This window comes from Spermophilus citellus (genome assembly GCF_964194105.1).
Source record: "Spermophilus citellus genome assembly, chromosome: 3".
Classification (NCBI taxonomy): Eukaryota; Metazoa; Chordata; class Mammalia; order Rodentia; family Sciuridae; genus Spermophilus; species Spermophilus citellus.
In genome coordinates this window covers 217,601,793-217,626,103 of record NC_138184.1, presented here as the reverse complement: position 1 = coordinate 217,626,103, position 24,311 = coordinate 217,601,793, and the positions used below count along the sequence as shown (strand labels likewise).

The window sequence follows — 24,311 nt, the reverse complement described above, 5'->3', positions numbered from 1 at the left end:
CTCACACTTGGGACATGGGAAGGCGCGGATTTAAACCCAGGTCTTCCCTCCCCAGGCGCCCCATTTCCCCTCCCTCGGCTAGGAGGAAAGGCTTTGCCAGTGAACCTCGGTCGCCCGGATTTTGAGCACCCGGCACACCTGGATGGAGCCGGCGGAGCCCCGCCCTTTCTCTGCGGAGACGTCAGCTCCACCAATCAGCGACGTCGGGGGCGGGCCGCGGGTGCACACGCCCGGGGCCCGCGGTCCTAGTGGCCAGAGCTCACCGAGACGCGACGCGGGGCTCGCGCGGACCCAGCGGGCGCCCGGGCCTCGTTCCCCTCCCATCGCCGCCTTCTCCCCTCAGCCGGACCGGAACTATGTGATCCCGGAAGTTCCGGGGCCATTGCTGTGTGGGATAAACAGTAATGGCGGAGGCTGCGGCTCCCGGAACAACAGCCACAACATCAGGAGCAGGAGCGGCAGCGGCGGCGGTGGCAGCGGCCTCCCCCACCCCTATCCCCACAGTCGCTGCCCCGTCCCCGGGGGCGGGAGGAGGGGGCGGTGGCAGCGACGGCAGCGGCGGCGGCTGGACCAAACAGGTCACCTGCAGGTAGGACGTTGCGTGGCGGAGCGCCGGGCGAGGGGCGGGGGCCGTGGGCGGGGGCCGTGGGCGGGGGCGGGCGCGAGGGAGGGGCCGGCGTTTCCGCGACCCCCGCTGACTGCTCCGGGACCGTCGCTGTCTGTCCCCGCCGGCGTCCGAGGCCTCAGCGTGGTCCGCAAAGGCTGGTAGCGCGCGATCTCTGCGGGGCCGCCACCTTCCGGGCCACCCCTTCTCCGGCGCCCTCGCACTCGGGGAGAGGTAGGCCGACCCCTCGGGCTGGCTTCGGCGTGTCGGGGCTGTGTGGGAGGACGCCCCCGCCCCACCTCGGGCTCCGGAGGTTCGGGAAGCGGGCGCGAGGTGGTCGCTCCCAGCCAGGCTCTAACGGCCTCTCCCGGCCCGGGAGACCCCGCCGAGGGCTGCCTGTCCCCGGGGGTCTTTGCTCCGTGTCATCCGTTTGTAACGTCTTTTCTCCTCTCTCCGCCCCGCGCACTCCCCCGCCCGAGAGAAGAAGCTTTTGTATTTCTTTGTATGTTTGTCGGGGTTGGCGGTTCCGAGCTTTGTCTTGGAACCCAGCGGTCGGGGCTCGGGGTCGAGCTCTCCACCCTTGCTTTAAGGAGCTGCATTATTACTCTCGCCCAGAGCAGTGTTGCTTTTTCCAAATTCACGCATCCTGCTCGTGAAGGGAGAACCCAAAGAGAGAGGTTTGGCTGTGGTTGGGTAAGCCAGAGGGTCTGCGAAAAATGAGTGGATGGCCGAATGCAGACGCGGACGCAAGAGCTTATTTTAGGTGTTATATTCCAGCTTCAAAGCGCTGATCGGCATCGACTGTTGTAAGCTTTCTTTTATACAACCCAGGCTCGGGTTTTCTTCTGGCCAAGATAGTTTATATGCAAATATATAAAAAAAATTCCCGATCATATAGAAGTCACGGTTGTAGCATTAAAGACAAGATTTGAGTATTCCTAGTCTTTCTTGTGACACATTGATGGCCACATTGAAGCTTTCTCGATCTTTTTTTTTTTCTTAAAATACTTATTTTTTAGTTGGATACAGTATCTATTTCATTTTTAGGAGGTGCTGAAGATACGCGAGTTCTCTATCACTGAGCCATAACCCTCAGCCTAGCTCTCTCGATCTTTATATGATATATGTAAGGTATGAATGATAATCTGATTTTCAATCACTGGATGCAGAAAAAAAATTTTCAGGTAACTCTCTTAATCTGTAGATCCTATTCAAATGCGATATCTGAAGGAATGAAAAAAATTTTTTAAAGTTCCTATTCATGGAACCGATTATTCGAATTTTTGTCTTTACTAGGATATAGTTGATTTTATTTTTCTTTTTAAGTCTTCTTTTTTTATTATTTCTTTTTTTTTTAAAGAGAGAGTGAGAGGGGAGAGAATTTTTTTAAAACTTTATTTATTTTTAAAGAGAGAGAGAAAGAATTTCTTTTTTTTTTTTTTAAAGAGAGAGTGAGAGGGGGGGAGAGAGAGAGAGAGAGAGAATTTTTAATATTTATTTTTTAGTTTTCGGTGGACACAACATCTTTGTTGGTATGTGGTGCTGAGGATCGAACCCGGCCGCACGCATGCCAGGCGAGCGCGCTACCGCTTGAGCCACATCCCCAGCCCCGAGAGAGAGAATTTTTAATATTTATTTTTTAGTTCTCGGCGGACACAACACCTTTGTTGGTATGTGGTGCTGAGGATCGAACCCGGGCCGCGCGCATGCCAGGCGAGCGCGCTACCGCTTTAGCCACATCCCCAGCCCCTCTTTTTAAATCTTGTTTACATATTTTGTACCTGAGATTGAACCCAGGGGCGCAAGACAGGGTCTCCCTGAGTTGCAAAGTGCCTGCTAAATTGCTGAGACTGTTTTGAACTCTAAATCCTCCTGCCCCCGCCCTCCGAGTCGCTGGGATTACAGGCGTGGGCGGGTTCCCCAGCCCGTTTTTAATTCTATTTTGAGGCGGGGTCTTGCTAAACTGGAGTCTTGCTTTGAACTTGTGATCCTCATGCCTCAGCCTCCTCAGCCGTGTGCCACTGCGCCTGGCTCCCAAGCCTTTTTAATTTTTTTTTAAACATTTATTTTATTAGTTGTAGGTGGACACAATACCTTTATTTTATGTGGTGCTGAGGATCGAACCCAGTGCTTATGCTTGCTAGGCGAGCTCTTCCTCTGAGCTCCAACCCCAGCCCTCTTTATTTTTATGTGGTGCTGAGGATGGAATCCAGTGCTTCACACTTGCTAGGCAAGTGCTCTACCACTGAGCCACAACCCCAGGCGCCGCCCCCCCCCCCATTAGCACAAAAGGACTGGACCAGAACTTCACTTAAAGCTTTTATTCAGGAAAGGAGTGACACCTTTGATGGACCCACCTTCCTGGTGGAAAATGAGCCACTGACAACGTCTGGGTTTATAAGTTATACCGAGAGGTGACTTAGTTAATGAGCATATCAGTTTGGGCACTAAGGAATTTTTTTTTTTTTAAGTGGACAATGGAGGGTCTGGGGTCAGCGGCCAGCATCTGGAAAGGATCTGTTTTGGGAGACATCAATGCTTAAGTCCAGAGTCTGTCTTTTTAGGTTTGATGGTCGTCTTCTCCCCAGGGCTTCTTTTGTCACTGGTAAAGAATGTATTGGGAAAGAATCAACGTTATATCAATGTATATATCTTTTCCCAGGCATTTTCCCAAACCATTTTGGGGTTTTTCATTTCCCAGCCCTTTTTCATATTTTATTTTGACACAGGCTGTCACTGAGTTGCGTTGGGTCTGGCTAAGTTGCTGAGGCTGGCTTTAAACTCTGAATCTTCCTGCCTCATCCTGGTGAGCAGTTGGGATTTCAGGTGTTTGCAGCACTACAGTTGCTTTTTATGTGCTAATGAGTCTTTAAAAATATAAAACGAGTTTAACTCTTGAATTCCTGGACTTTCCCACAATTCATTTTGCAGAGCCAATGCAATTCATTTTGCAGAGCCAATCCACCTCTATACTGTGAACATGATGCAGCTTGAATAGAAATTTTTACAGCTCCATAAGATACCTTGACTTTATCCATCATCTTCAGCCTAAATATAGTCTGGCCACGGAATACCCATCACCAACCTGGCATTTCTATTGTCTAATTTGTATCTTGACCCCAACTTTACATCTCTGAACAGAATTCGTTGTTACTGTCAACACTTTGTTTTTGTTTTTCCCTCTGTTAGTTTTCCCTGTTTCTCCTTTCCTAGTTCCTCATAGGGATTCTAAATAATGGTGTTCTAGACTCATCATTCCCCTGTGCCTTCCTTTACAATATTATTGTGTGCTGTACTAGGGACTGGACCCAGGTGTACTCTACCACTTATCTACATCCCCAGCCCCTCCTAGTTTTTTTTGTGCTGGGGATTGAATTTTATTTTTCATTTTGAGATAGGTTTTCCTCAGGTTGCGACCTTGAACTGGTGATCCTCCTGCCTCAACAGTTGCTAGGATTACAAGTTTGTGCCCTGTCTATTTTTTTTTTAAGAGAAAGAGAATTTTTAAAATATTTTTTATTTTTCGGCGGATACAACATCTTTATTTGTATGTGGTGCCAAGGATCCAACCCAGGGCTGCGCGCATGCCAGGCGAAGGTGCTACCGCTTGAGCCACATCCCCAGCCCCTGTGCCCTGTCTTTAGGATCTTTGAGTTAATGAAATTGCCTTGCCTTTCCTCCTGGGTGAGTGGGAATTTGTTGCCCCGGAACCAGTAAATTTCTAGCTGAAAGCTCAGTCTTCGTCCTGGATGCCAATCCAAAAAGGAAGACAAGGTCTTGAGGGGACTCCTGACCCAGAGCCTGTGATTCTGCTTATCTTTTTTTTTTTTTTTTTTAAAGAGGTGATTCAGAGAAAATGACATTAGGAAGGCGAGATCAGAGAGGAGAAGGTTGGGAGAAAGAAAAAACATGTAAGTTTTAATGTGACAAGGGATGTAGTCAAAGCATCAAGTGAACCCTTGTTACAGAATTATGTATTTAACAAATTTACATGCTGAGCAAAAACACAAAGAAACTAAAGCCTGGCATGGTGGCAAACACCTGTAGTTCTAGCCACTTCAGAGACTGAGACAAGATCCCTTGAACCTGGGGAGTTCCAAGACAGCCTTGGCAACATAGGACCCTGTTTCAGAACAAAGGAATGGAAAAAACCTACAGGTTAATTGATATATCTTGGGGTTTGATATTTGACATTGTTTTCTGTTGTTTCAGGTACCTACATGTTTTTTTTTTTTTTTTTTTAAGTTTCTCAGTGCATTGGCCTATAATCACAGCTACTTGGGAGACTGAAGCAGGAGGATAAGAGTTCTAGATCAGTTTGGGCAATTTAGCCAGACCTTTTCTCTAAATTAAAAGGACTGAAAATGAGGTTAAGTGGTAAAGAGCCCCATGGATAAATCCCCAGTACTGGGTAGTGCGGGGGAGGTTTTTGTTTTGGTTATAGGAACAGCAACTATGAAATCTTTATTCCTATTAGCTCTGAGAGGAGGACTCTTGTTTATCATTGTTTCTGCAGGGCTTTGCTCAGTGCTTGGCATAGAGTATGGAGTTAGCCCATGCTTGAGTTGATCGTGGTAAAGTCAAACGTGAAATTGCCCAGTTTAATATAAATTTGTAAGTTTCCTCTGCTTTTCATTTTTGAAACACATATAAACTGGTAAAAACAAAGGACTTAATGGACCTTTTTTTTTTTTTTTTGTACTAGGGATTAAACCCAGGGTGCTTTACCATTGAGCTACATCCCCAGTTTTTTTTTCCCCTTTAATTTTGAGCCAGAGTTCCGCAGAAGTTGTTGAGGTTGTCCTTAAACTTGTGATCCTCCTGCCACAACTGGGATTATAACAGGCACTAGCAGTTTGTGCCTAGCTAGAACATGTATGTCTTCTTGGGCTATCTTATTTAATCATCTTCACAAATTTATGTGAAAAACATTTTCGATGCTGCCTATTGAACCCAGGGTCTCATGTTTGCTAGGCAAGTACTGTACCACTGAGCATACTCCTAGCTCCATCCAGTCATTCAATAAATAAGCATTGGCCATCTGCAGTGGGGACACAATACTAAATGTTAAGTGAATGCAGAAGTATATAGTATAAATATTTTTGGTGTGTTTGATAGCTAAATCTCCTTTGAAGACAATTCAAGGTATAGTGGTGTGTTCTGGTGGTTGCTCATTTCTCTTCATAATAGATCAATTCTGTATTTAGGAATTTGGGTGAGTGTTTTCTATACTTAGGATATAAGCATCTTTAAAGTTTGACATTCTTAGGATAAGGATGTTTGGTTTTGACTGATTATAATCATCTGTATTTTCTTGTTAATTACTCTTTTCTTAATGCTTCTTTTGAAATTCTCATTGTGTTTTATTTCTGTTGCTTAAAAAAAGCTTAATACCTTTGCTGAGAAACTGTATTATGCTGCCACCATCAGGCTGTTCTTGATATCTTTTATTAGAGGAATGCTATAAAATAGAAATGCCCCCTTGAAGTTGTCTTGAGTGTGGGGTTAAAACAGTTAATATTTAAAGAAAAATTGCAGTTTGCCAATTATAATTTTGAATTTATGCACTGTTAATGGAATGCTTCTACAGTGATGAATGTTCTGGAAGTTGAAAATACACAAATTACAATTTGATTTGTCGATTTTAAAAATTTATTTTTTTAAAGCATGCTTAATATAGCTTTGAAATAAAGGAAATCTTTCTAGAAATTCTTTTTTTTTAATATTTATTTTTTAGTTGTAGTTGGACACGAACACCTTTATTTCACTTGTTTATTTTTGTATGTGGTGCTGAGGATCGAACCCAGGGTCTCACACATGTGAGGTGAGCGCTCCACTGCTGGGCCACAACTCCAGCCCCAGAAATTCTTTATTTAAGAGCATGATGTGCATAGTGAATTTTATTACTTGCAGACTATATAGTGTTTTGTGATGCTGTCTTGCTGTGTTACCCAAGCTGACCTTGAACCTGTGGCTCAAGTGATCCTGCCTGAGCCACTTGAGTAGCTAGGAATATAGTTACACTCCACCATGTCTGGCTTATAGGTTTATTTTTTTATCCCCAGTACTGGGGATTGAACCCAGGGCCTCACACATGTTAAACAAGCGCTCTGCCATTAAATGAGCTACATCTGCAACATATAGTGTGCTTCTTTTAGTATCAGGAGGGGCACTTAAACACTGAGCCACATTCCCAGCCCTTTTTAAATTTTGATACAGGGCCTCGGTAAATTACTGGGTCTATCTTTGAACTTGCACCCCTCCTGCTCCAGCCTCCGCAGCCCATGGGATTGCTGTGTGCGTATGTACCACTGGCCCCAGAATATAGTATGTTTTTTTTTTCTTTTTTCTTTTTTTTTGTGTTCAACTACAACTATATTATTTTTTTAATTAATTTTTTTTTATTGTTAGTTGTTCAAAACATATAGTATGTTTTGATGGGTAATGGAGACAAGATACTCTCAGACAGCATTGAAAAAGTTGTCTTGCCCTGGGAAAGAAAATTAATTTGCTACTGACACCATGATTTAACATGTCACCTGGGTGTCTTATGTATGTATTAAGTGCATAGGTAGTATAATAAATTAAAAACAGACTAGGGCTGGGGATATAGCTCAGTTGGTAGAGTGCTTGCCTTGCATGCAGAAGGCCTTGGGTTCATTCTCCAGTACCACCACCAAAACCAAAAACAAACAAGAACAGTAAAAACAGAATAAAACATGTCTTGACTCGGGAATTTTCTATCAAGTTTGAGAAACAGTGTATATACACTCATGAAAATTAAATATTACCAAGTGAGGAGGCAGAGAATTGTGAGTCCAAGGCAATTTACCAACACCTAGTCTTATAAAAAGGGGTGAGGGTGTAGCTCCATGGAGAATACCCTTGGGTTCAATCCCTAGTACTGCAGAGCAAACAAAAATATGTATAGATTTCAGGCTGGGGATATGTATGGCTCAGTGGTAGAGGGCTTGCCTAGCATATACAAAGTCTTAGATTTAATCCCCGGCACTGCAAAAACAAAAAAGAAAATGACATGGTGGATGAATTTATTAAATGTCACTTTAGGTCAGACCTGGATTCACATGCTTCTAATCCCAGCAATTTGGGAAGCTGAGGCAGAAAGATCACCAGGTCTTACTTAGGCCAGCCCCAGCAACTTGGTGAGACCCTGTCTCAAAAAAAAAAAAAAAAAAAAAAAACAGTCTGGTAGAGTACTCCCCTCAAGATTCAATCCCCATTCCCCAAAGCCTCCTTTTTAACATATCATGATAATTTCTAGAAATCCCCAGAGAGATTATGATGCCTAGAGATAGTAACAAGGGTGGTGTTTGGTTCTCTTATGTACCCTTACAGGCTATTTATTGTTGTTTTTGTTCTCTGCCTTGGTGACTCTGCTTAGGTTTCCACAGGTGCTATAGTCCAGTAGAGGGATTTTATCTAGTACATTTGTCTTTATTTCTGGACAGTGTCTGCTTGGACTCGGAATCTTCACAGTGAAAGTAACTAGAAATCATGTGGCTTACCGGGCACAGTGGCACACACCTGATATCCCAGTTATTTGGGAGGCTTAGGCAGGAAGAATTAGATTGGGGGTAATTTAGTAAGACCCTGTCTCAAAAAAGTGTCCCTGTGCCTGTGTATTCGTGTGGGGGAGGGGCGTTGCTCAGTGGGAGAGCGACCCTGGGTTCATTGCCAAGTACTTAAAAAAAAATCAAATGATCCAACTACTCACAGAAAGCATGCTCACCCTGGGCAGTGATAGATGTCAAGGTGAATTTGGACATTACTTTTTGGTGATAGCATTTAAAAATAAATTACTGTCTTTCACTGGTTTTGTTTTAGGGAGCAATTCTTTGCAGGGTTGCCTGTTATGGGTTACTTTATATCATACTCAGTCTTATACAGAGATGGGTTGCCCGGAAAGGATTCCACTGTGAGCACTATTTATTTTTTTGAGTGTACTAGTAGTATCACTGAGACAAAAGGCAAGTAAGAAAATAAAACCCAGAGATATCTACCAAAATGCCATGTAAAATAATGCCTGGTATTTGACCCTAACCAATTAGGATTTTGTATGCTAGTATTTCTCTTGAGTTTTGCAGTATTAGGTGATACAGTGGCATCTTAAATTCCTTCAGTGATGCTGTTTCCGCAACTCCATAATGCATTTCATTTCTGTGGAGTTTCTCAGTCCTTATGTTGAACCAGATTGATATTGTAGCTTCCCGCATATTTTCCTTTGTGAGAATGTGCTCGAAAAGGTAATTGCTTTGTTGTCTTCTGGCTGCACTACCTCAGTTCCTTTAAATCCTGTGTGGCACAATATGTAGCTCTCTTGCCCTGTTGGGTTGCCTTACTCTTTTTTAAGTTATTTGTTCATATGTAGCTGCATTGTTAGAAATTATAGAGTTTGATAGGGCAAAGGAGTGATGTGGAAAGAAAGATATGGCATAGTGCCTTCCAGTGTAGGCACTATGCCAGTTACTTCACATATATTGCCTGCCTTTTTTTTTTTTTTTTGATGTTCTTAAAAAATGGAGAGTGAGCTGGGTACAATGGCACATGCCTGTAATCCCAGTGACTCTGGAGGCTGAGTGAGGCATGAGATATCAAATTCAAGGCCAGCCTCAGCAATTTAGCAAGATCCTGTCTCAAAAAAATAAAAAGGGCTGGGGAAATGTTTCAGTAGAATTTAAAACAGGAAGGAGTAAGAATCAAATGTATTTTATTTTAATTTTTGGTTCTAGCGGGGCACTTTACTAGTGAACCACATCCCTATCCCTTTTTATTTTGAGAAGTGTTTTAAATTAAATTTCTGATGCTGGCATTGAACTGGCCATCCTCCTACCTCAGCCTCCTGAGTCACTGTGATTAAAGGTGTGTGCAACTGCAGGGTCTCACTAAGTTGCCCAGGCTTAAGTTGTACACACCTTTAATCACAGTGTACAACTGCACCCATCTTGTTTTAGATTCCTAAGTGATTTGTTACTGTTTCAAGATAATTTGGCTTACGCGCTATACTAAGTTTTTAGCCAAAGTGTTAATAGGCCCTGCTGCACTGTGCTAGGCCTCCTGATTTAGAGATCAGTTCTTATCCATGGTGTTATAAAAGTGGTAAGGAGAAGTGTTGGAGTACCTTGAAAAGATTGGTTGAGAAAATAAAGGTCACCAGCGATCAGAATGAGTATTGGAAGGTGTACTTTGACATAATCAACAGCATCATAAGCCCAAGTGCAACAAACAATTTAAGAACAAAACAAAACACACCTGTAATCCCAGCTACTGAGAATGAGACAGCATGATCACAAGCTTGGGCAACTTAGTGAGACCCTCTCTTGAATTGAAAAGGACTGAGGATGTAGCTCAGTGGTAGAGTGCTTGCCTACCATGGGCTTGCCTAGCAAGGCTCTGGGCTCAATCCCTAGCACCTAATATCTACAGCTGTGCCTGAGACTTAAGAGCCATCTTCTCTTCCCAGCTTGAGGTCTCTGGGTAGAATTTTCTTTTTTTTTAAATACATACATGACAATAGTGGAATGCATTACAATCATAATTATCCATTCACAACACCATTTTTCACAACTCTATAAAGTATGTCCTCCAAATTATACTATTATACATGAGCTTTTTATTATTATTGTTATTATTTGCATTATAGTTCTTAATACACCTTTATACCACTGGGTAGAACTTTTATCAAGCCTTAAAATTATATCAGTATCTCTGACATTTACTTATTTATTTAATACCTTCATTTTATTTATTTTTATGTGGTTCTGAGGCTTGAACCTAGCACCTCACACATGCTAGGCAAGCACTCTACTGATGGGCCCCAGCCCCTGTATCAAACACACCCCAAAGACATACCAAAGTCACAGACCCCTTTGTCTTATGTGTGAAGTGTGGGAGTAAATGGTTTTGCACTGAGCTGTTTTCCAAGGCAGTGCTTCAAATTAATAACTTGTTACTTTGAAGTATGACTATCTTGTAGTGCTTGTAATTGGTTGTTGACTTTCATTTCTTAAGTCTTTTTGTCCATTTATGAAGTCAGAAATTACCTATCGGTACAAGTTTGGTAGAAACATTCCGCCAAAACCTGGGTCTAATTTTGTTAATTTTATTTTTGGTGCCAGAGATTGAATCCAGAAGCATTTCAACACTGAGCCAGATCACCAGCCCCCCCATATAACTTAGGGTCTCACTAAGTTGCTTAGGGTCTCAGCCTCCCAAGTGTGTCTGATTTTATTATATTCTTTTCATAAACAAAATAAATAGGGTTGTGTAGTGCTCAGACAGCTGGATAGCTTGTGGAAAGTAGTTTTGCAGTTGAGCAAAAGTCCAAACCTGTGTTAGATAAAGTTAAAATCTAATAGCAATTGAAATTAGGCTAATTACACTTGTAATTTGACTTCATTCTTATATTTTGTTATGGACTGTAATCCTAGAATACTAAGGGTCTTGATAATTACAACCGTTTGCACCAAGATTTTTCTTTTCTTTTCATGTATCTGGGACTGTCACATAGAAGGTTTGTAACCTCTGAAAAGAACTGTTCATTTTTAAACTTGGAGTAACCTTTTGTGGTGGTGGTGGTGGTGGTGGGGATCCAACCCAGAGCCTTGCTCATGCTGAGCACATGCTCTTAGGCATGTCTACTGAACTGCATCCCCAGCCCAACTCCCCCCCCCCCAGGCATCTTAGATAAATGTGAATCTACTTTCTATAAATATTCAGTTCACTAGGTGCATTGTGCTTTAACATCTCCACCTTCTTGCCTACCATTTTCTGAGAAATATATGACTCATCATAGCACTGTCCTACAAGGTCAGTCTACAAGTTTTCTTACTTTATACCAGCCATGTGTAGATGCATGTTATGGAATTTCTGGCCTTCCAGAACTCAAATCTTTTTTTTTTTTTTTAAGAGAGAGAGAGAGAATTTTTTTAATATTTTTTTTTTAGTTCTCTGCTGACACAACATCTTTGTTGGTATGTGGTGCTGAGGCTCGAACCCGGGCTGCACGCACAGGCAAGCGTGCTACCACTTGAGCCACATCCCCAGCCCCAGAACTCAAATCTTTATAACCCTGCTTAGAGATCGAAAAAGGACCGAAGAATTAAAAACTGAACCCCAGATAGGAGGCAGTGATGGGAAGTTGGAGGAGTCGGTTCACTTTTTGGATCAAGGTTGCCAAAAAAAAAAAAAAAAGACTGTTATCATTTCCCTAGCCCATCCAGGACTTTAGAGAAGAGATTGCTGGGTCCCACGCCCAGTGCTGATTGAGTAGGCCCTAGGTAGAGTCTGCATTTCTAGCAGATTCTCAGGTAATATTCCTGCTGCTGGTCTAGATTCACTTATATTCTATGTGTGGTTTTTGGAAGCTGCTTGTTACCTCCACCTGTAATTCTTTTTTTTTTTTAATTTTTTTTTTAGTTGTAGATGGACACAATACCTTTATTTTATGTATTTTTTTTTTAATGTGGTGCTGAGGCTCAAACCCAGTGCTTCACACATGCTAGGCAAGCTCTCTACTACTGAGCCACAACCCCAGCCCCTCCACCTGTAATTCTTAAAGACAATTGGCAGGGTGGTTTCCCTTTTCAGTCTATTTGGTTTCTTTGATTTGTTTTACAGATAGAGCTGCTCCTAGGGCTAAAACTAGTGGAAAATAAGAGGCTACCTCCCTAGGACTGTAAAATGAGGACAGTAGTCAGACTTGACCTGCAGTGATAAGATGAATGTTTAAAATCTAAGTTGTTGCCTAGTTCTATGGGCAGCCTATGGTAGTACTCAAATGGTTCATTCTGGCACATGATCTAGGTATACTCTATTAATTTCGCACTATTGTGTATTTACTAGAAGATTATATTAGTAGTGAATCTTTGAGGCCTGGCTTTAGCCTTTTTTAATCTAGTTTTCTGGTCCTTTGTCTCACAGGTATTTTATGCATGGGGTTTGTAAAGAAGGAGATAACTGTCGCTACTCGCATGACCTCTCTGACAGTCCGTATGGTGTAGTGTGCAAGTATTTTCAACGTGGGTACTGTATTTATGGAGACCGCTGCAGGTAAGAATCTGTTCATCAATTAATTTTTTATTTTGTTTTGATACTAGGAGTTGAACTTAGGGACACTTCATCATCAAGTGCATCCCCAGCCTTTGAGATAAGGTCTTACCAAGTTGTTTGGAGCCTCCTAAATTGCTGAGGCTGGCCTCACTTGGCAATTCTTCTGCTTCAGCCTCCTGAGTTGCTTTCTTGAGCCAGGGCTCCCAGCTAAGTTCATTTCATTCAGGGATGGGTTGGGAGAAAACGATGAAAAAGTAATTACATAATATTTTTTATACCTTTATTTTTGATTTATTTTTTTGCAATGCTGAGGCTTGAACCCAGTGCCACACACACTGCTAGGCAAGCACTGTACCATTGAGTTACAGCTACAGCTGTAGATGTATAATTTTTTTTTTTTTTTTGATGCTGGGGAGCAAACCCAGGGCCTTGTGCATGTAAAGCAAACACTACCAACTGAGCTATATCATCAGCCCTAGATGCATAATTTTATTCCACTTATTTTTTTAGTTGTTGAGGGACCTTTATTTATTTATATGTGGTGCTGAGAATCGAACCCAGTGCCTTGCACATGTTTGGCAAGCGCTCTACCATTGAGTACAACCCTAGCTCTAGATACATAATTTTAATAGCTTCATTATATAATGTATTTAAAACAGTGCTTTAGGGCTAGGTTATACCTTAGTAGAAAGAGTACTTGGCCTGCTATGCAAGGGGCCCTAGGTGTAATTCCCAGCATTATAAATAAATAAATAAAACTCCCGGGCTGGGGATGTGGCTCAAGCGGTAGCGCGCTCGCCTGGCATGCGTGCGGCCCGGGTTCGATCCTCAGCACCACATACCAACAAAGATGTTGTGTCCGCCGAGAACTAAAAAATAAACATTAAAAATTCTCTCTCTCTCTCTCTCTCTCTCTCTCTCTCTCTCTCTCTCCCCCCTCTCACCCTCTCTCTTAAAAAAAAAATAAATAAATAAATAAAACTCCCTAGAAATGTTAGTGTATGGAAAGATATCCTAGAAGGAATGTATTACTTTTTTTTTCATCGTTGGGAATTGAACCCAGAACTGTGTATGCTAGGAAAGCATATGTGTTTGTATATGGCATTTGCTTTTCAAAACAAAGAATGAGGCACATGTTTGACTAAATTAGATGGGGTTCAGTCATTCTCTACTATTATGAATTATGGAGAGTGGATTCTTAGGCCTCTGGAATGGTGCATTAGACTCCTCACTCCCACCCCTGTCCTGGGCACAAAACCTGGAGCCTCATACTTCATGCCTTCTACCATGCAGCTAAACCTCTAGCTGTTGGGTTACTAGTTAGAGGGCTTGTCATTTTGTCTTACTTCCTGAATCCTATAAACTCGGGAGCAGTTACAACTTAGGGAACACTTTCAGAAATGTCTCTAATACCTTTCTTAGAATGTTTAGAAAACCAAGAGGTATTAGTTATTAAGTAATCTATACCGTTACTCATTGAGTTCCTTACATTGGAATTCAGTGGTGGGTTCTGATTAGAAACTAGGCACAGTTTTTTGTTGTTGTTATTTAGGTGTTTAGTTATCCAATGATGTTAAGCAAATTGCCCCAAAATGTAGCAGAGTAAATCAACAAACATTTATTATCCCACAGTTTTCTAGAAGTCTGAAATCTGTGAGTGGCTTGTCTGGGTAGTTCTAGCTTAGACTTTGAGGAGATGGCAGTGGAGATTTGACCATTGTGACAGTCATCTGAAGGCCTGATGGGAGCTGGAGAACAGCTTGTAAAGTGGCTCACTTTCATGGCTGGTGGCCAGGGGGCCTTCATAGGGCTGCTTTAGTATGTTTACAGCTTAGCAGCTGTCTTTTCCAGAGGCAGTGACTCCAGTGGGGGCAAGAGAAACCACAATGCCTTTTATGACCTAGTCTCAGAAGTCACATGTTGTCACTTCTGCTAAATTCTGAACTATATCCAAACCACATTCAAGGGGAGAGGAATCAAGCTCCACCTTTTTGAAAGGGATGCCTGTTATCAAAACGTTTGGACATATTTTAGATGATTATATTTGGTAAGACTTAGTGACAGTGTCATAGCCAATTCTATTGACATTAATAGAAAAAAAAGTGTCATCTATTGGGTTCATGTGCTAGAGTACAAAAGTAACAGTTTCTGCAGATGTTCTATACTAGGCTAATTATGGAGGAGCTAGATTTCTTGGACTGGGTTCCAGACAGTTGAGAACTGTTCCAACAATGACTAGGGGAGACTCTAAAAGTGTCAATCAGACTGGGCCCTGTGTCGCATGCCTATAGTGACTTGAGAGCTGAGGAAGTTCAAAGTCAGCCTTATAGCAACTTGTCTAGGTTATAAGGAACTTAGTGAAATTCTATCTCAAAAAAAGGGCTGGGGATATGGATTGGTTCAGTGGTTAAGTGGTTAAGCACCCCTGGGTTAAAACCCTGGTAAACCTTTCCCCACCTCCCACAAAAAGTGCCCAGCAGAGAGCTTTGGAGAATAGACTGGGACAGAATAGGAAAAGATACAGAAGTAGTGTTCATCTGATTGGACCATACAGGTGGAATGAATGGGAAATTGAAGGTAAAGATTGTAGAAATCTGGCCTAGGTCTACCTGTTAGTCATTTTATTTTTCATGCAGTTTTGCAGTTCCAAAGGGCATTCTTTTTCTCTTAGAAACTTAGAAGCCCATCTTCAGTCTTCCCCTGTATTCAGAGGGCTTCTTTGTAGGAAAGGAGACTGAGAATTTTGACCAAGGAGTGAGGAGGTGCCCTGTTTTTTTAAGTTGTATATGAACACAATTCCTTAATTTTATTTGTGTGATGCTGAGGATCAAACCTAGTGCCTCACATGTGCTAGGCAATTGCTCTATCACTGAACTACAACCCCGGCCCAGGTGTCCAGTTTTGATGAGGCTGCAATATTTTAGCAGATGTGAGTTTCCCAATGAAGGAAATTTAGGGTTTTTTGATGTCTGTGTTAATAGTAAAGAAGTGACTTCCTGTGGGGGAGGCACAGGAAGGAGATTTGCAAGTTCAAGGCAGCCTCACCAATTTAGTGAGACTCTGGATTATTCAATCCCCAATATTTAAAAAAAAAAGAAGAGAAAAAAGAAAAAGAAAACTGAACTGAGATGAACGTGCCCAAGCAGTTTATTTTGTAATCAATCACACATTAAGCACCATTCTATCTACTCAGTATAAATAAAACAAGGTCCCTGCCATCAAATGAGAAGGTTTTGAAAAACTTAAAATGAAGGTTTCCTCTAAGCTGGGTATGATGTTGCATACCTGGAATCCCAGTCCTTTGGGAGGCTGAGACAAAAGATTGACAAGTTCTTGGCCAGCCTGACCAACTTATTGAGACCCTGAATCAAAACAGAAAATTAAACGGCTGTGGGTATAACTCAGTGGTGGAGTACTAACTTAGCATGTTCAAAACAGGGCCCTGGATTCAATCCCCATAATATAAATATACATAATTTTAAAATTATCAAACAAAAGCAAGTTTATTCTGAGATTTGAGGGCTTGGGTGGTACCAGGGATTCAACTCAGGATCTCTCCACCACTGAGTCACATCCCCAGACCTATTTTGTATTTTATTTAGAGCAGAGTCTCACTGAATTGTTTAGCACCTCGCTTTTGCTGAGCTGGCTTTGAACTCACGAACCTTCTGCCTCAGCTTCCCCAGCCACTGGCATTATAGGTGTGAATAGCATTATATGCCCAGCTATTCTGAGATTCTGTTAATGGATAAATGTAGATTTAAAAAAAATCGTGGTGCTAGGAGTCAAAAGCAGGCCCAGAGGCATGCTAGGCAAGTGCACGACCACTGAACTATATCCCCATATCCCTAGTAGTCCTTCACTGATCTTTGACAATGAAGTGAAATGAAACAAATGAAAGAGCATATTTATTTTTTTGGTGCTGGGGATCGAACCAAGGGCCTTACATGCACAAGTACTCAACTCATTTATATCCCCAGCCCATGAAAAAGCCTATTCCTGATAGTTCTTTCCCCTCAGCTCATATAATTCCACCCCAGAACACAGTGCATTGGGTTTTTGAAGCTGATAGCAGGATTCTCATTTCACTTATACTTCAAGCCAAAAAAGGTTACCTAAGAGTTGGAATGTGAATGTTTGGGGTAATAGAATATAGTGATTAAATACAGAGCAGCTCAGCAAAGGTTTGCCAAATTCTTCTTTCTTAGATGTAAGCATAAATAGACCCATGGTTAATACTGTTTCATTGCGAAGGCTGTTAAGTAAGGTAGATATTTGAGAAGTTAAGATTTAGATTTACTACATAACAAAATTAATTTATTTTGTCTGAATGACAATAGTAGCCAAAAGCCTGAATTATCAGCATTTTTCTCAAGCAGTAAGTTCCTCCATGAAGGGAGTAATTGTTTTGTTTTCTGTATTTGGAGATAGGTTTAGTGATTTACAGATTGAAAAGGGAGGAGAGACTATCTATATGGGGCAAAAGTTTGGGAAATACTCCATGAAAGACTATGGGAAAAGGAAATATATGAAAGTACATATGTATCTTTTAAAGGTGATTTGTACACTTTTTTTTTCTTTTTCTTTTTTGTGGGGATTGAACCCAGGGCCTTGTGCATGTGAGGCAAACACTCTACCACCTGAGCATTACTCCCAGCCCTCAGTGTCCATTTTGGTTTGATTAATCATTCACTTGGTTTGGGATGTGGTTTCTTTAGCAGAGTTACCATGGGAACTGTAGGTTGTTAACTAGCTGAAACTTCCTGATCAGTTAAATTTGAAGAGTAATAAGTGGTTTATAGCAGGGGTGGGTGGCCTATAGGCCAAACTTGGTTAAAGGCTGTTTTTTTATTTTGTTGTTTGTTTTTGTATTGGGAATTGCACCTAGCCTTGCTCTACCACTGAGCTAGGTCCCCAGGCCTGTTTTATATTGTGAGAGTCTTGCTTGAGGCTGGCCTTGAACTTGTGATTCTTACTGCCTTATTCTCCTGAGTCTTGGGGATTATAGGGGTAATCTGGCAGAAGGCTTGTTTTTTGTTGTTGCTCTGCAGCTTATTTATTTCACTAAGTAGTATATTTTAGACACTATTCCACATCTACAGCCTCACTCTTTAATGACTATGGAGTCACTTCTGTGTTGCCTAGATGTCAAGACTCTGTGTGTGTGTGTTGGGCAGGGGTTGCTGGGGATTGAATCCAGGGCCTTGTGCATGCAAGGCAAGGACTCTACTACTGCTGAGCTATATCCCCATCCCTAACTGCTTGCTTTTTACTTTTCCCCCCCGCCCAGATATGAACATAGCAAGCCATTGAAACAGGAAGAAGCGACTGCTACAGATCTAATTGCAAAACCTTCCCTTGCTGCTTCCTCAAGTCTCTCATCCGTGGTTGGACCGCTTGTCGAAATGAATACAGGCGAAGCTGAGTCAAGAAATTCAAACTATCCAACAGTAGGAGCAGGTTCAGAGGACTGGGTGAATGCCATTGAGTTTGTTCCTGGGCAGCCCTACTGTGGACGTAGTAAGTATTCTAAAGAATAATATAAAGAGGTACTTCATCAGTTAAACTGAGTTTTCACAGTCTTCCTGCTTCCAGACTTCATATTTAGCCTAATTTATCACTTTAAATTGGATACCCTAGGACTTACAGATGGAGTGAAACAAACTTTTTGAATCCCAATAACAAGCCTTATCTTGGAAATGTCATTATTAGAGAAAAATATCTTGAAAGAGTAAAGAAATTAAGCTGGACATGGTGGTGCACACCTGTAATTGGGAAGCTAAAGCAGGAGAATCAAGTTTGAGGCCAGCCTTGGCAACTTAGTGAAACCCTGTCTCAATAAAAAGGGCCCAAAAAAGCTGGGTGTGGTGGTGCATGTCTTTAATCTCAGCTACTTGGGAGGCTGAGGGAGCAGAATTGAAAGTTTGAAGCCCACCTGGACAATGTAGTAGACCCTATCTCAAAATAAGAAAGGGTGGGAATGTAGCTCAGTGGTAGCATTTTACCTAGCATGCAGGAGGTCCTGATTTCATTAGTGAAGAAATTAGTTTAGTAGACTGTTTTGAGTTTAATTTTTTTTTTCTTTTCAGTTAGGTTCTCAGTACCTTATAGTTCTTAATATGCCTTATCCTTTTGGACCTTTACTACCCTCTTACACATTTTCAGCTGCCCCTTCCTGCACTGAAGCACCCCTGCAGGGCTCAGTGACCAAGGAAGAATCAGAGAAAGAGCAAACTGCAGTGGAAACTAAGAAGCAGCTTTGCCCCTATGCTGCAGTGGGAGAGTGCCGCTATGGGGAGAACTGTGTGTATCTCCACGGAGACTCGTGTGACATGTGTGGGCTGCAAGTCCTCCACCCGATGGATGCAGCCCAGAGGTCACAGCACATCAAAGTAAGTCTTCAGGGAGACGCCTGTGTTTTCAGGTGTAAGAAGCTGTATTTGCCCTTTCACAATGTCAGTTCATTTTAGAAAAGTGTTTGATGAATTGAATGGTTTTCAGTAAGTAGAAGTGTTTCTTCTCTGAGCTTCTTGAATGCTTTATCAAGAAGTTATACTTCTAGAGGCTAGGGATCTAGTTCAGTGGTAGAAGCCCTTGGTTAGCATATGCAAATCCCTAGGTTCAATCCCTAGCATCAAACCAAAAAAGAAACAAAAAAAAGCCTTGCCTCCAGAACCTCAAACTATGGGCTTTTAAATATTTTTCTTTTTTTTTCTAATAATAGCTTTTCTGAGATTAACATTCCATATGATTTACTTTTAAAATTCACATTTCAAATTGGGTATGATGGTACCCATCTGTAATCCCAGTAACTTAAAAGAGGCTGAGGCAGGAGTATCACAAGTTTGAGGCTAGCCTCAGCAACTTCATAAGACCCTGTCATAAAACAAAAAAGGAAAAAGGGCTGCGGTGTGGCTCAGTGGTAGAGTGACCAATACCAAAAAAGAAAAAAAGTCCTTATAACTATATATTGAGGGTAGTAGGACCTACCTCTGAAGACTGTAAAAACAAAGGGTTTTAGGAATAGACAAGGGAATATATACTAACATTAAGTGGTTATGTGGGATTATGGGTGGCTCTTCTGAATTTTGTATTTTCTATAATCATGTTTCTTATAGATTAAAGAGTACTTGATGTCCACATGAAAATTTGTAGATAGATTTTTATAGTAGTATTATTCATAACAGTCCCCAAGTGGAAACAACTGAAGTGTGTCTATCATCTGATGAATTGATAAGTAAAATGTATTCCACCCAGTGTAATATTTATCAACATTAAAAAGAAACAAAGTACTAAGAATATCACATAACATTGAAAACATAATAAGTGAACAAAGCCAGTCATAAAAGACCAGAGAACTGGCAAATCCACAGAATAGTGGTTGCTGAGATGGGGATTTTTTTTTTTTTGGAGGGGGGTGGGTGGTGGTGGTGCTGCTGCTGCTGGGTACTAACTTGTGCATGCAAGGCAAGCACTCTACTTACTGAGCTATATCCCCAGCCCCAGGACTTGGGGATTTTGAGGGAAAAGAAGTAACTGCTAATGAGTATGGGGTTTCTTTTTAGGGGTAATGGAAACATTCTAATATTAATTTTAAGGTAATTTTTTGTACAACTGAATATCAAAAAAAGATTTAATTGTAAAAAAAAAGATTTAATTGTACAATTTCTTAAATATGTTTTAGTTATAGAATGATGCAATATCTTTATTTTGTTTATTTTTATGTGGTGCTGAGTATCTAACCCAGTGCCTCACATGTGCAAGGCAGGTGTTCTGCCACTGAGCCTAATTGTACAGTTTTTTTTTTTTAAAGAGAGAGAGAGAGATAGAATTTTTTTTTTAATATTTATTTTTTAGTTCTCGGCGGACACAACATCCTGGTTGGTATGTGGTGCTGAGGATCGAACCCTGGCACGCATGCCAGGCGAGCGCGCTACCGCTTGAGCCACATCCCCAGCCCTGTACAGTTTTTAAATGGGTGAATAACATGGTGTGTTAATTATCTCAGTAAAGCAGGGTTTTTTTTTTTTTTTTTCTTCTTAAGGCATATTAGGGCCTGGGAGTATGGCTCAGTATTAGAACTCTTGACTAGTAGCTGTGAGGTTCTGACTTCAGTCCCTGACACTGCCAATAAATAGCATATGAAGATTATGTACCTGGTACATGATTTCCTTTACCTTTATTTTCTGACAGTTTTTAAATTAGAATCTTTTTTTTTTTTTAAGAGAGAATGAGAGAGAGAGAGAATTTTTAATATTTATTTTTTAGTTCTCGGCGGACACAACATCTTTGTTGGTATGTGGTGCTGAGGATCGAACCCGGGCCGCACTCATGCCAGACGAGCGTGCTACCGCCTGAGCCACATTCCCAGCCCCTAAATTAGAATCTTAATACTGATAACATTATCCAACTAGAAGCCAGAAAATCTCTTAAGCATGAAAAACCATCTTTAACGTAGGAAAAAACAGTGGAGCTTCAAGTTTAGGATAGAGAATATAGGGTAGTTTTTCAGTTTCTGAAGTTGAGTCCTCACAGTTTGATTTTACAGTATTGTGGAGTCTGATAATATCATTTCACTTATGTTCACTTGTGAACAAAACTTACTTTCAAGTCAAATTAGGAAAACATTTCATTTGATGATTTGATTGTCTGAACATTCATGAACTGTGGAGTGGAAGTCTTTCAGGATGCTTCTCATCTCTTCCTTCTCCTAGTCTTGCATTGAGGCCCACGAGAAGGACATGGAGCTGTCTTTTGCTGTGCAGCGCAGCAAGGACATGGTGTGTGGGATCTGCATGGAGGTGGTCTATGAGAAAGCCAACCCCAGTGAGCGCCGCTTTGGGATCCTCTCCAACTGCAACCACACCTACTGTCTCAAGTGTATTCGCAAGTGGAGGAGTGCTAAGCAATTTGAGAGCAAGATCATAAAGTGAGACTCCTCCCCAATCTTCGTTTGTGCTTTCTATTTTGGGGAAGAATTTAGTACCTTGTGCCAACATTCAACCAGATGGACCGCATTTAAATGCATGCATTTTATCTTGAAATTGGGGTATTCTAATTGGGATTTCTTCTTTGTATTTCAGCTAGCTGCTAGGTTAGTTGGTTTACTTTTATTTGAATGAGGAAACCCTATGTATCAGTTAGTAGAATCTTTGTGCTTTTTCTGAGGAGATTGTGTTTAATGGATTAGCCAGTTTAGGCTCCGTGAACAAACTTATCTAGCTCCGAATGTATGTTTCCTGACGTTTTACATTTTCCACTTTTCCTATTCCATCCATTAAGCTAGCCAATAATCCACCATCCTTTAAAGATTGTTCTCATAACTGAACAAATACTACATAATCTAAACAGAGCAAAGTTACAAGAAATAAATTTATTTAAACGAAAGAAAAAGGAGTCTGTGTGAAATGTCTTCTTTTGTTTTGTTTTTTAATCTAAGTTATTTTTAAAAAATGAACTGGCTAGCCATTGACTTGAATTTATGAAGGACTTTGTCTTGCCTTCAAAGAAAGGGTCAGTTGTTTGACAGTATGTGGAACCCTTTCAGGAAATGCCCAAGTGCCTCTCAGTTAAGCCCTTAAGTCTGGAGGTGACACACCAGGGTGTGTCCTTAAGAGTGGGTCTGTAAAGGGGGATTTGCACTGCAGCCTGTTCATTGTTTCCCAGGTCCTGCCCAGAATGCCGGATCACATCTAACTTTGTCATTCCAAGTGAGTACTGGGTGGAAGAGAAAGAAGAGAAGCAGAAACTCATTCAGAAATACAAGGAGGCAATGAGGTATGAGCACTGCAGCCTTTTCTCAAGCCGAGAGCCCAACAGCTTGGGTTCACTTTGGAAGATCAGTGCTGCATTACACACTCCTACCTCCTTCCTACCCTTTCTTTTGCTTCCCAGTACAGTTTATTTTGTCACCCTCATACCACTTACCCACTTTGTATCTTGCTGTATAACACAGTCCTTGAGGTACCTGCCAAGGGACTGCGTTATAATGATGTCTCTACTGTTGATAGATAGCTAAAGACCATGAATGGGTTCTACCTTATTCTGAGTCATGTCATAGTTGTCCCATATTAATTTTTACGTGTTGGCTTTCTAGAAGATTTTCCTTTCTATTGGAACACAATCCTTGAGTTGGTAACAGCATAGATTCGAACAGTGACTTTGTGTTAGTGTTTCATGCCTTAGCACACGTTTATAAAAACACACGTTGGGGAGGGCTGTGAACTGATATCCGGGTTCTACCCTTACTACCTGTTTAAAGAAACCCTGGATATAGGCCTGAAGTCCACTGTGAATAAGGGTTGCGATATTTTCCTTTCCAGCAACAAGGCGTGCAGGTATTTTGATGAAGGACGTGGGAGCTGTCCATTTGGAGGGAACTGTTTTTACAAGCATGCGTACCCTGATGGCCGTAGAGAGGAGCCACAGAGACAGAAAGTGGGAACATCAAGCAGATACCGGGTAACTCTCGCTGTTTTTCTAAAGAAGGGGAAATTCCACGATCAGTTGAGTCTGAACATTGGGGAAGGAAGGGGAAAGCCAAGATTAGCACTCAGAGCTGGGAGTGAGACTGGAGGAGAGGATAAAAGGAGGAGGCAGACCTTGGAAAACTGGGAGGGATAGGAAAGGAAAAAAAGACAGTGTGGAAGGCCCTAGCCTAAACTGTTGGCAACAAGTACCCAGAGGGGAGGATTGGTAAGATGGATCGTAAGTAAGAAGTCTGGTTCGTCATGCCCTCTGTGCTGGATGGTTTGCCTTATAAGCAACAGAATAGAAGACACTACTCAGCAGTGCTACCCCTATCATGGCCTTGTTTTTTACAGGCCCAACGAAGGAACCACTTCTGGGAACTCATTGAGGAAAGAGAGAACAGCAACCCCTTTGACAACGATGAAGAGGAGGTTGTCACCTTTGAGCTGGGCGAGATGTTGCTTATGCTTTTGGCTGCAGGTGGGGACGACGAGCTGACAGACTCTGAGGACGAGTGGGACTTGTTTCACGATGAGCTGGAAGATTTTTATGACTTGGACCTATAGCAGCTTTGAGTGGCACGGGAACTGGTCTGCGAGCCTCAGACAGTAGCTGTCCCCTGTGCCGCGTGGCAGTGCGTGTTGCTCTCCTAGGCAGGCCTCTCCACTCCAGGTGCTGTCGTGATCACTTACCCAGGGCCTGCTGCTCCCCTCCCCTTTCCCCAAGGAGTGTCTGTTTTCTCTGTTTCAAAAAGTTACAAAAATAAATCTTAAAGTTAGTTTTTTTGTAACATGAATTTAACTGTCACACAGTTAGGGTAGGTTTGTTGCGTCATCTGTTTTCAGCCAGGTTGTATCTATGGACTTTCTGCACTCATTTCCAGGACCCTAGGTTCAGGAGCAAAAGCACCAGCCATGCTTTGGGGTCCAAGAGTAGGGGTGACGGGCGAAGGCACCTAAGCTGGCTGGCAAGTAGCCTTCTGCAGACGTAGGAGGTGGGTCCTTGAGGTTTCTGGTAAAATGTGCACATCTGTGTTTTTGTATCAGTTCCCTCCCCTATAATCCCCTCTACCACATGCTTGTTCTGTGGTTTTGGTCTCTTGTTTAATTGCACATAAGGAGTACTACTGGGTAAAGAGAACCAGGTGTGAATGTATTGACTTTAGCAT

The 24,311-nt window shown here is 41.9% G+C and overlaps 1 protein-coding gene across 2 annotated transcripts; it reads left to right on the top strand.

Annotated features, from left to right (window-relative positions):
• The first annotated feature begins 231 nt into the window (after window positions 1-231).
• On the top strand, window positions 232-23,922 carry MKRN1 (makorin ring finger protein 1). 2 transcript variants are annotated; one of them, XM_081283090.1, is made up of 8 exons: window positions 232-589; window positions 12,545-12,673; window positions 17,964-18,193; window positions 18,839-19,065; window positions 21,388-21,602; window positions 22,340-22,383; window positions 22,996-23,134; window positions 23,497-23,922. In XM_081283090.1, the coding sequence occupies exons 1-8, from the start codon at window positions 405-407 to the stop codon at window positions 23,639-23,641; spliced, it is 1,314 nt and encodes a 437-aa protein (XP_081139216.1). In that variant the 5' UTR covers window positions 232-404; the 3' UTR covers window positions 23,642-23,922. The 2 variants fall into 2 exon arrangements, with proteins under 2 accessions (XP_081139216.1, XP_081139215.1); XM_081283089.1 differs by having other exon boundaries at window positions 234-589; window positions 22,340-22,450.
• Window positions 23,923-24,311: the final 389 nt, after the last annotated feature.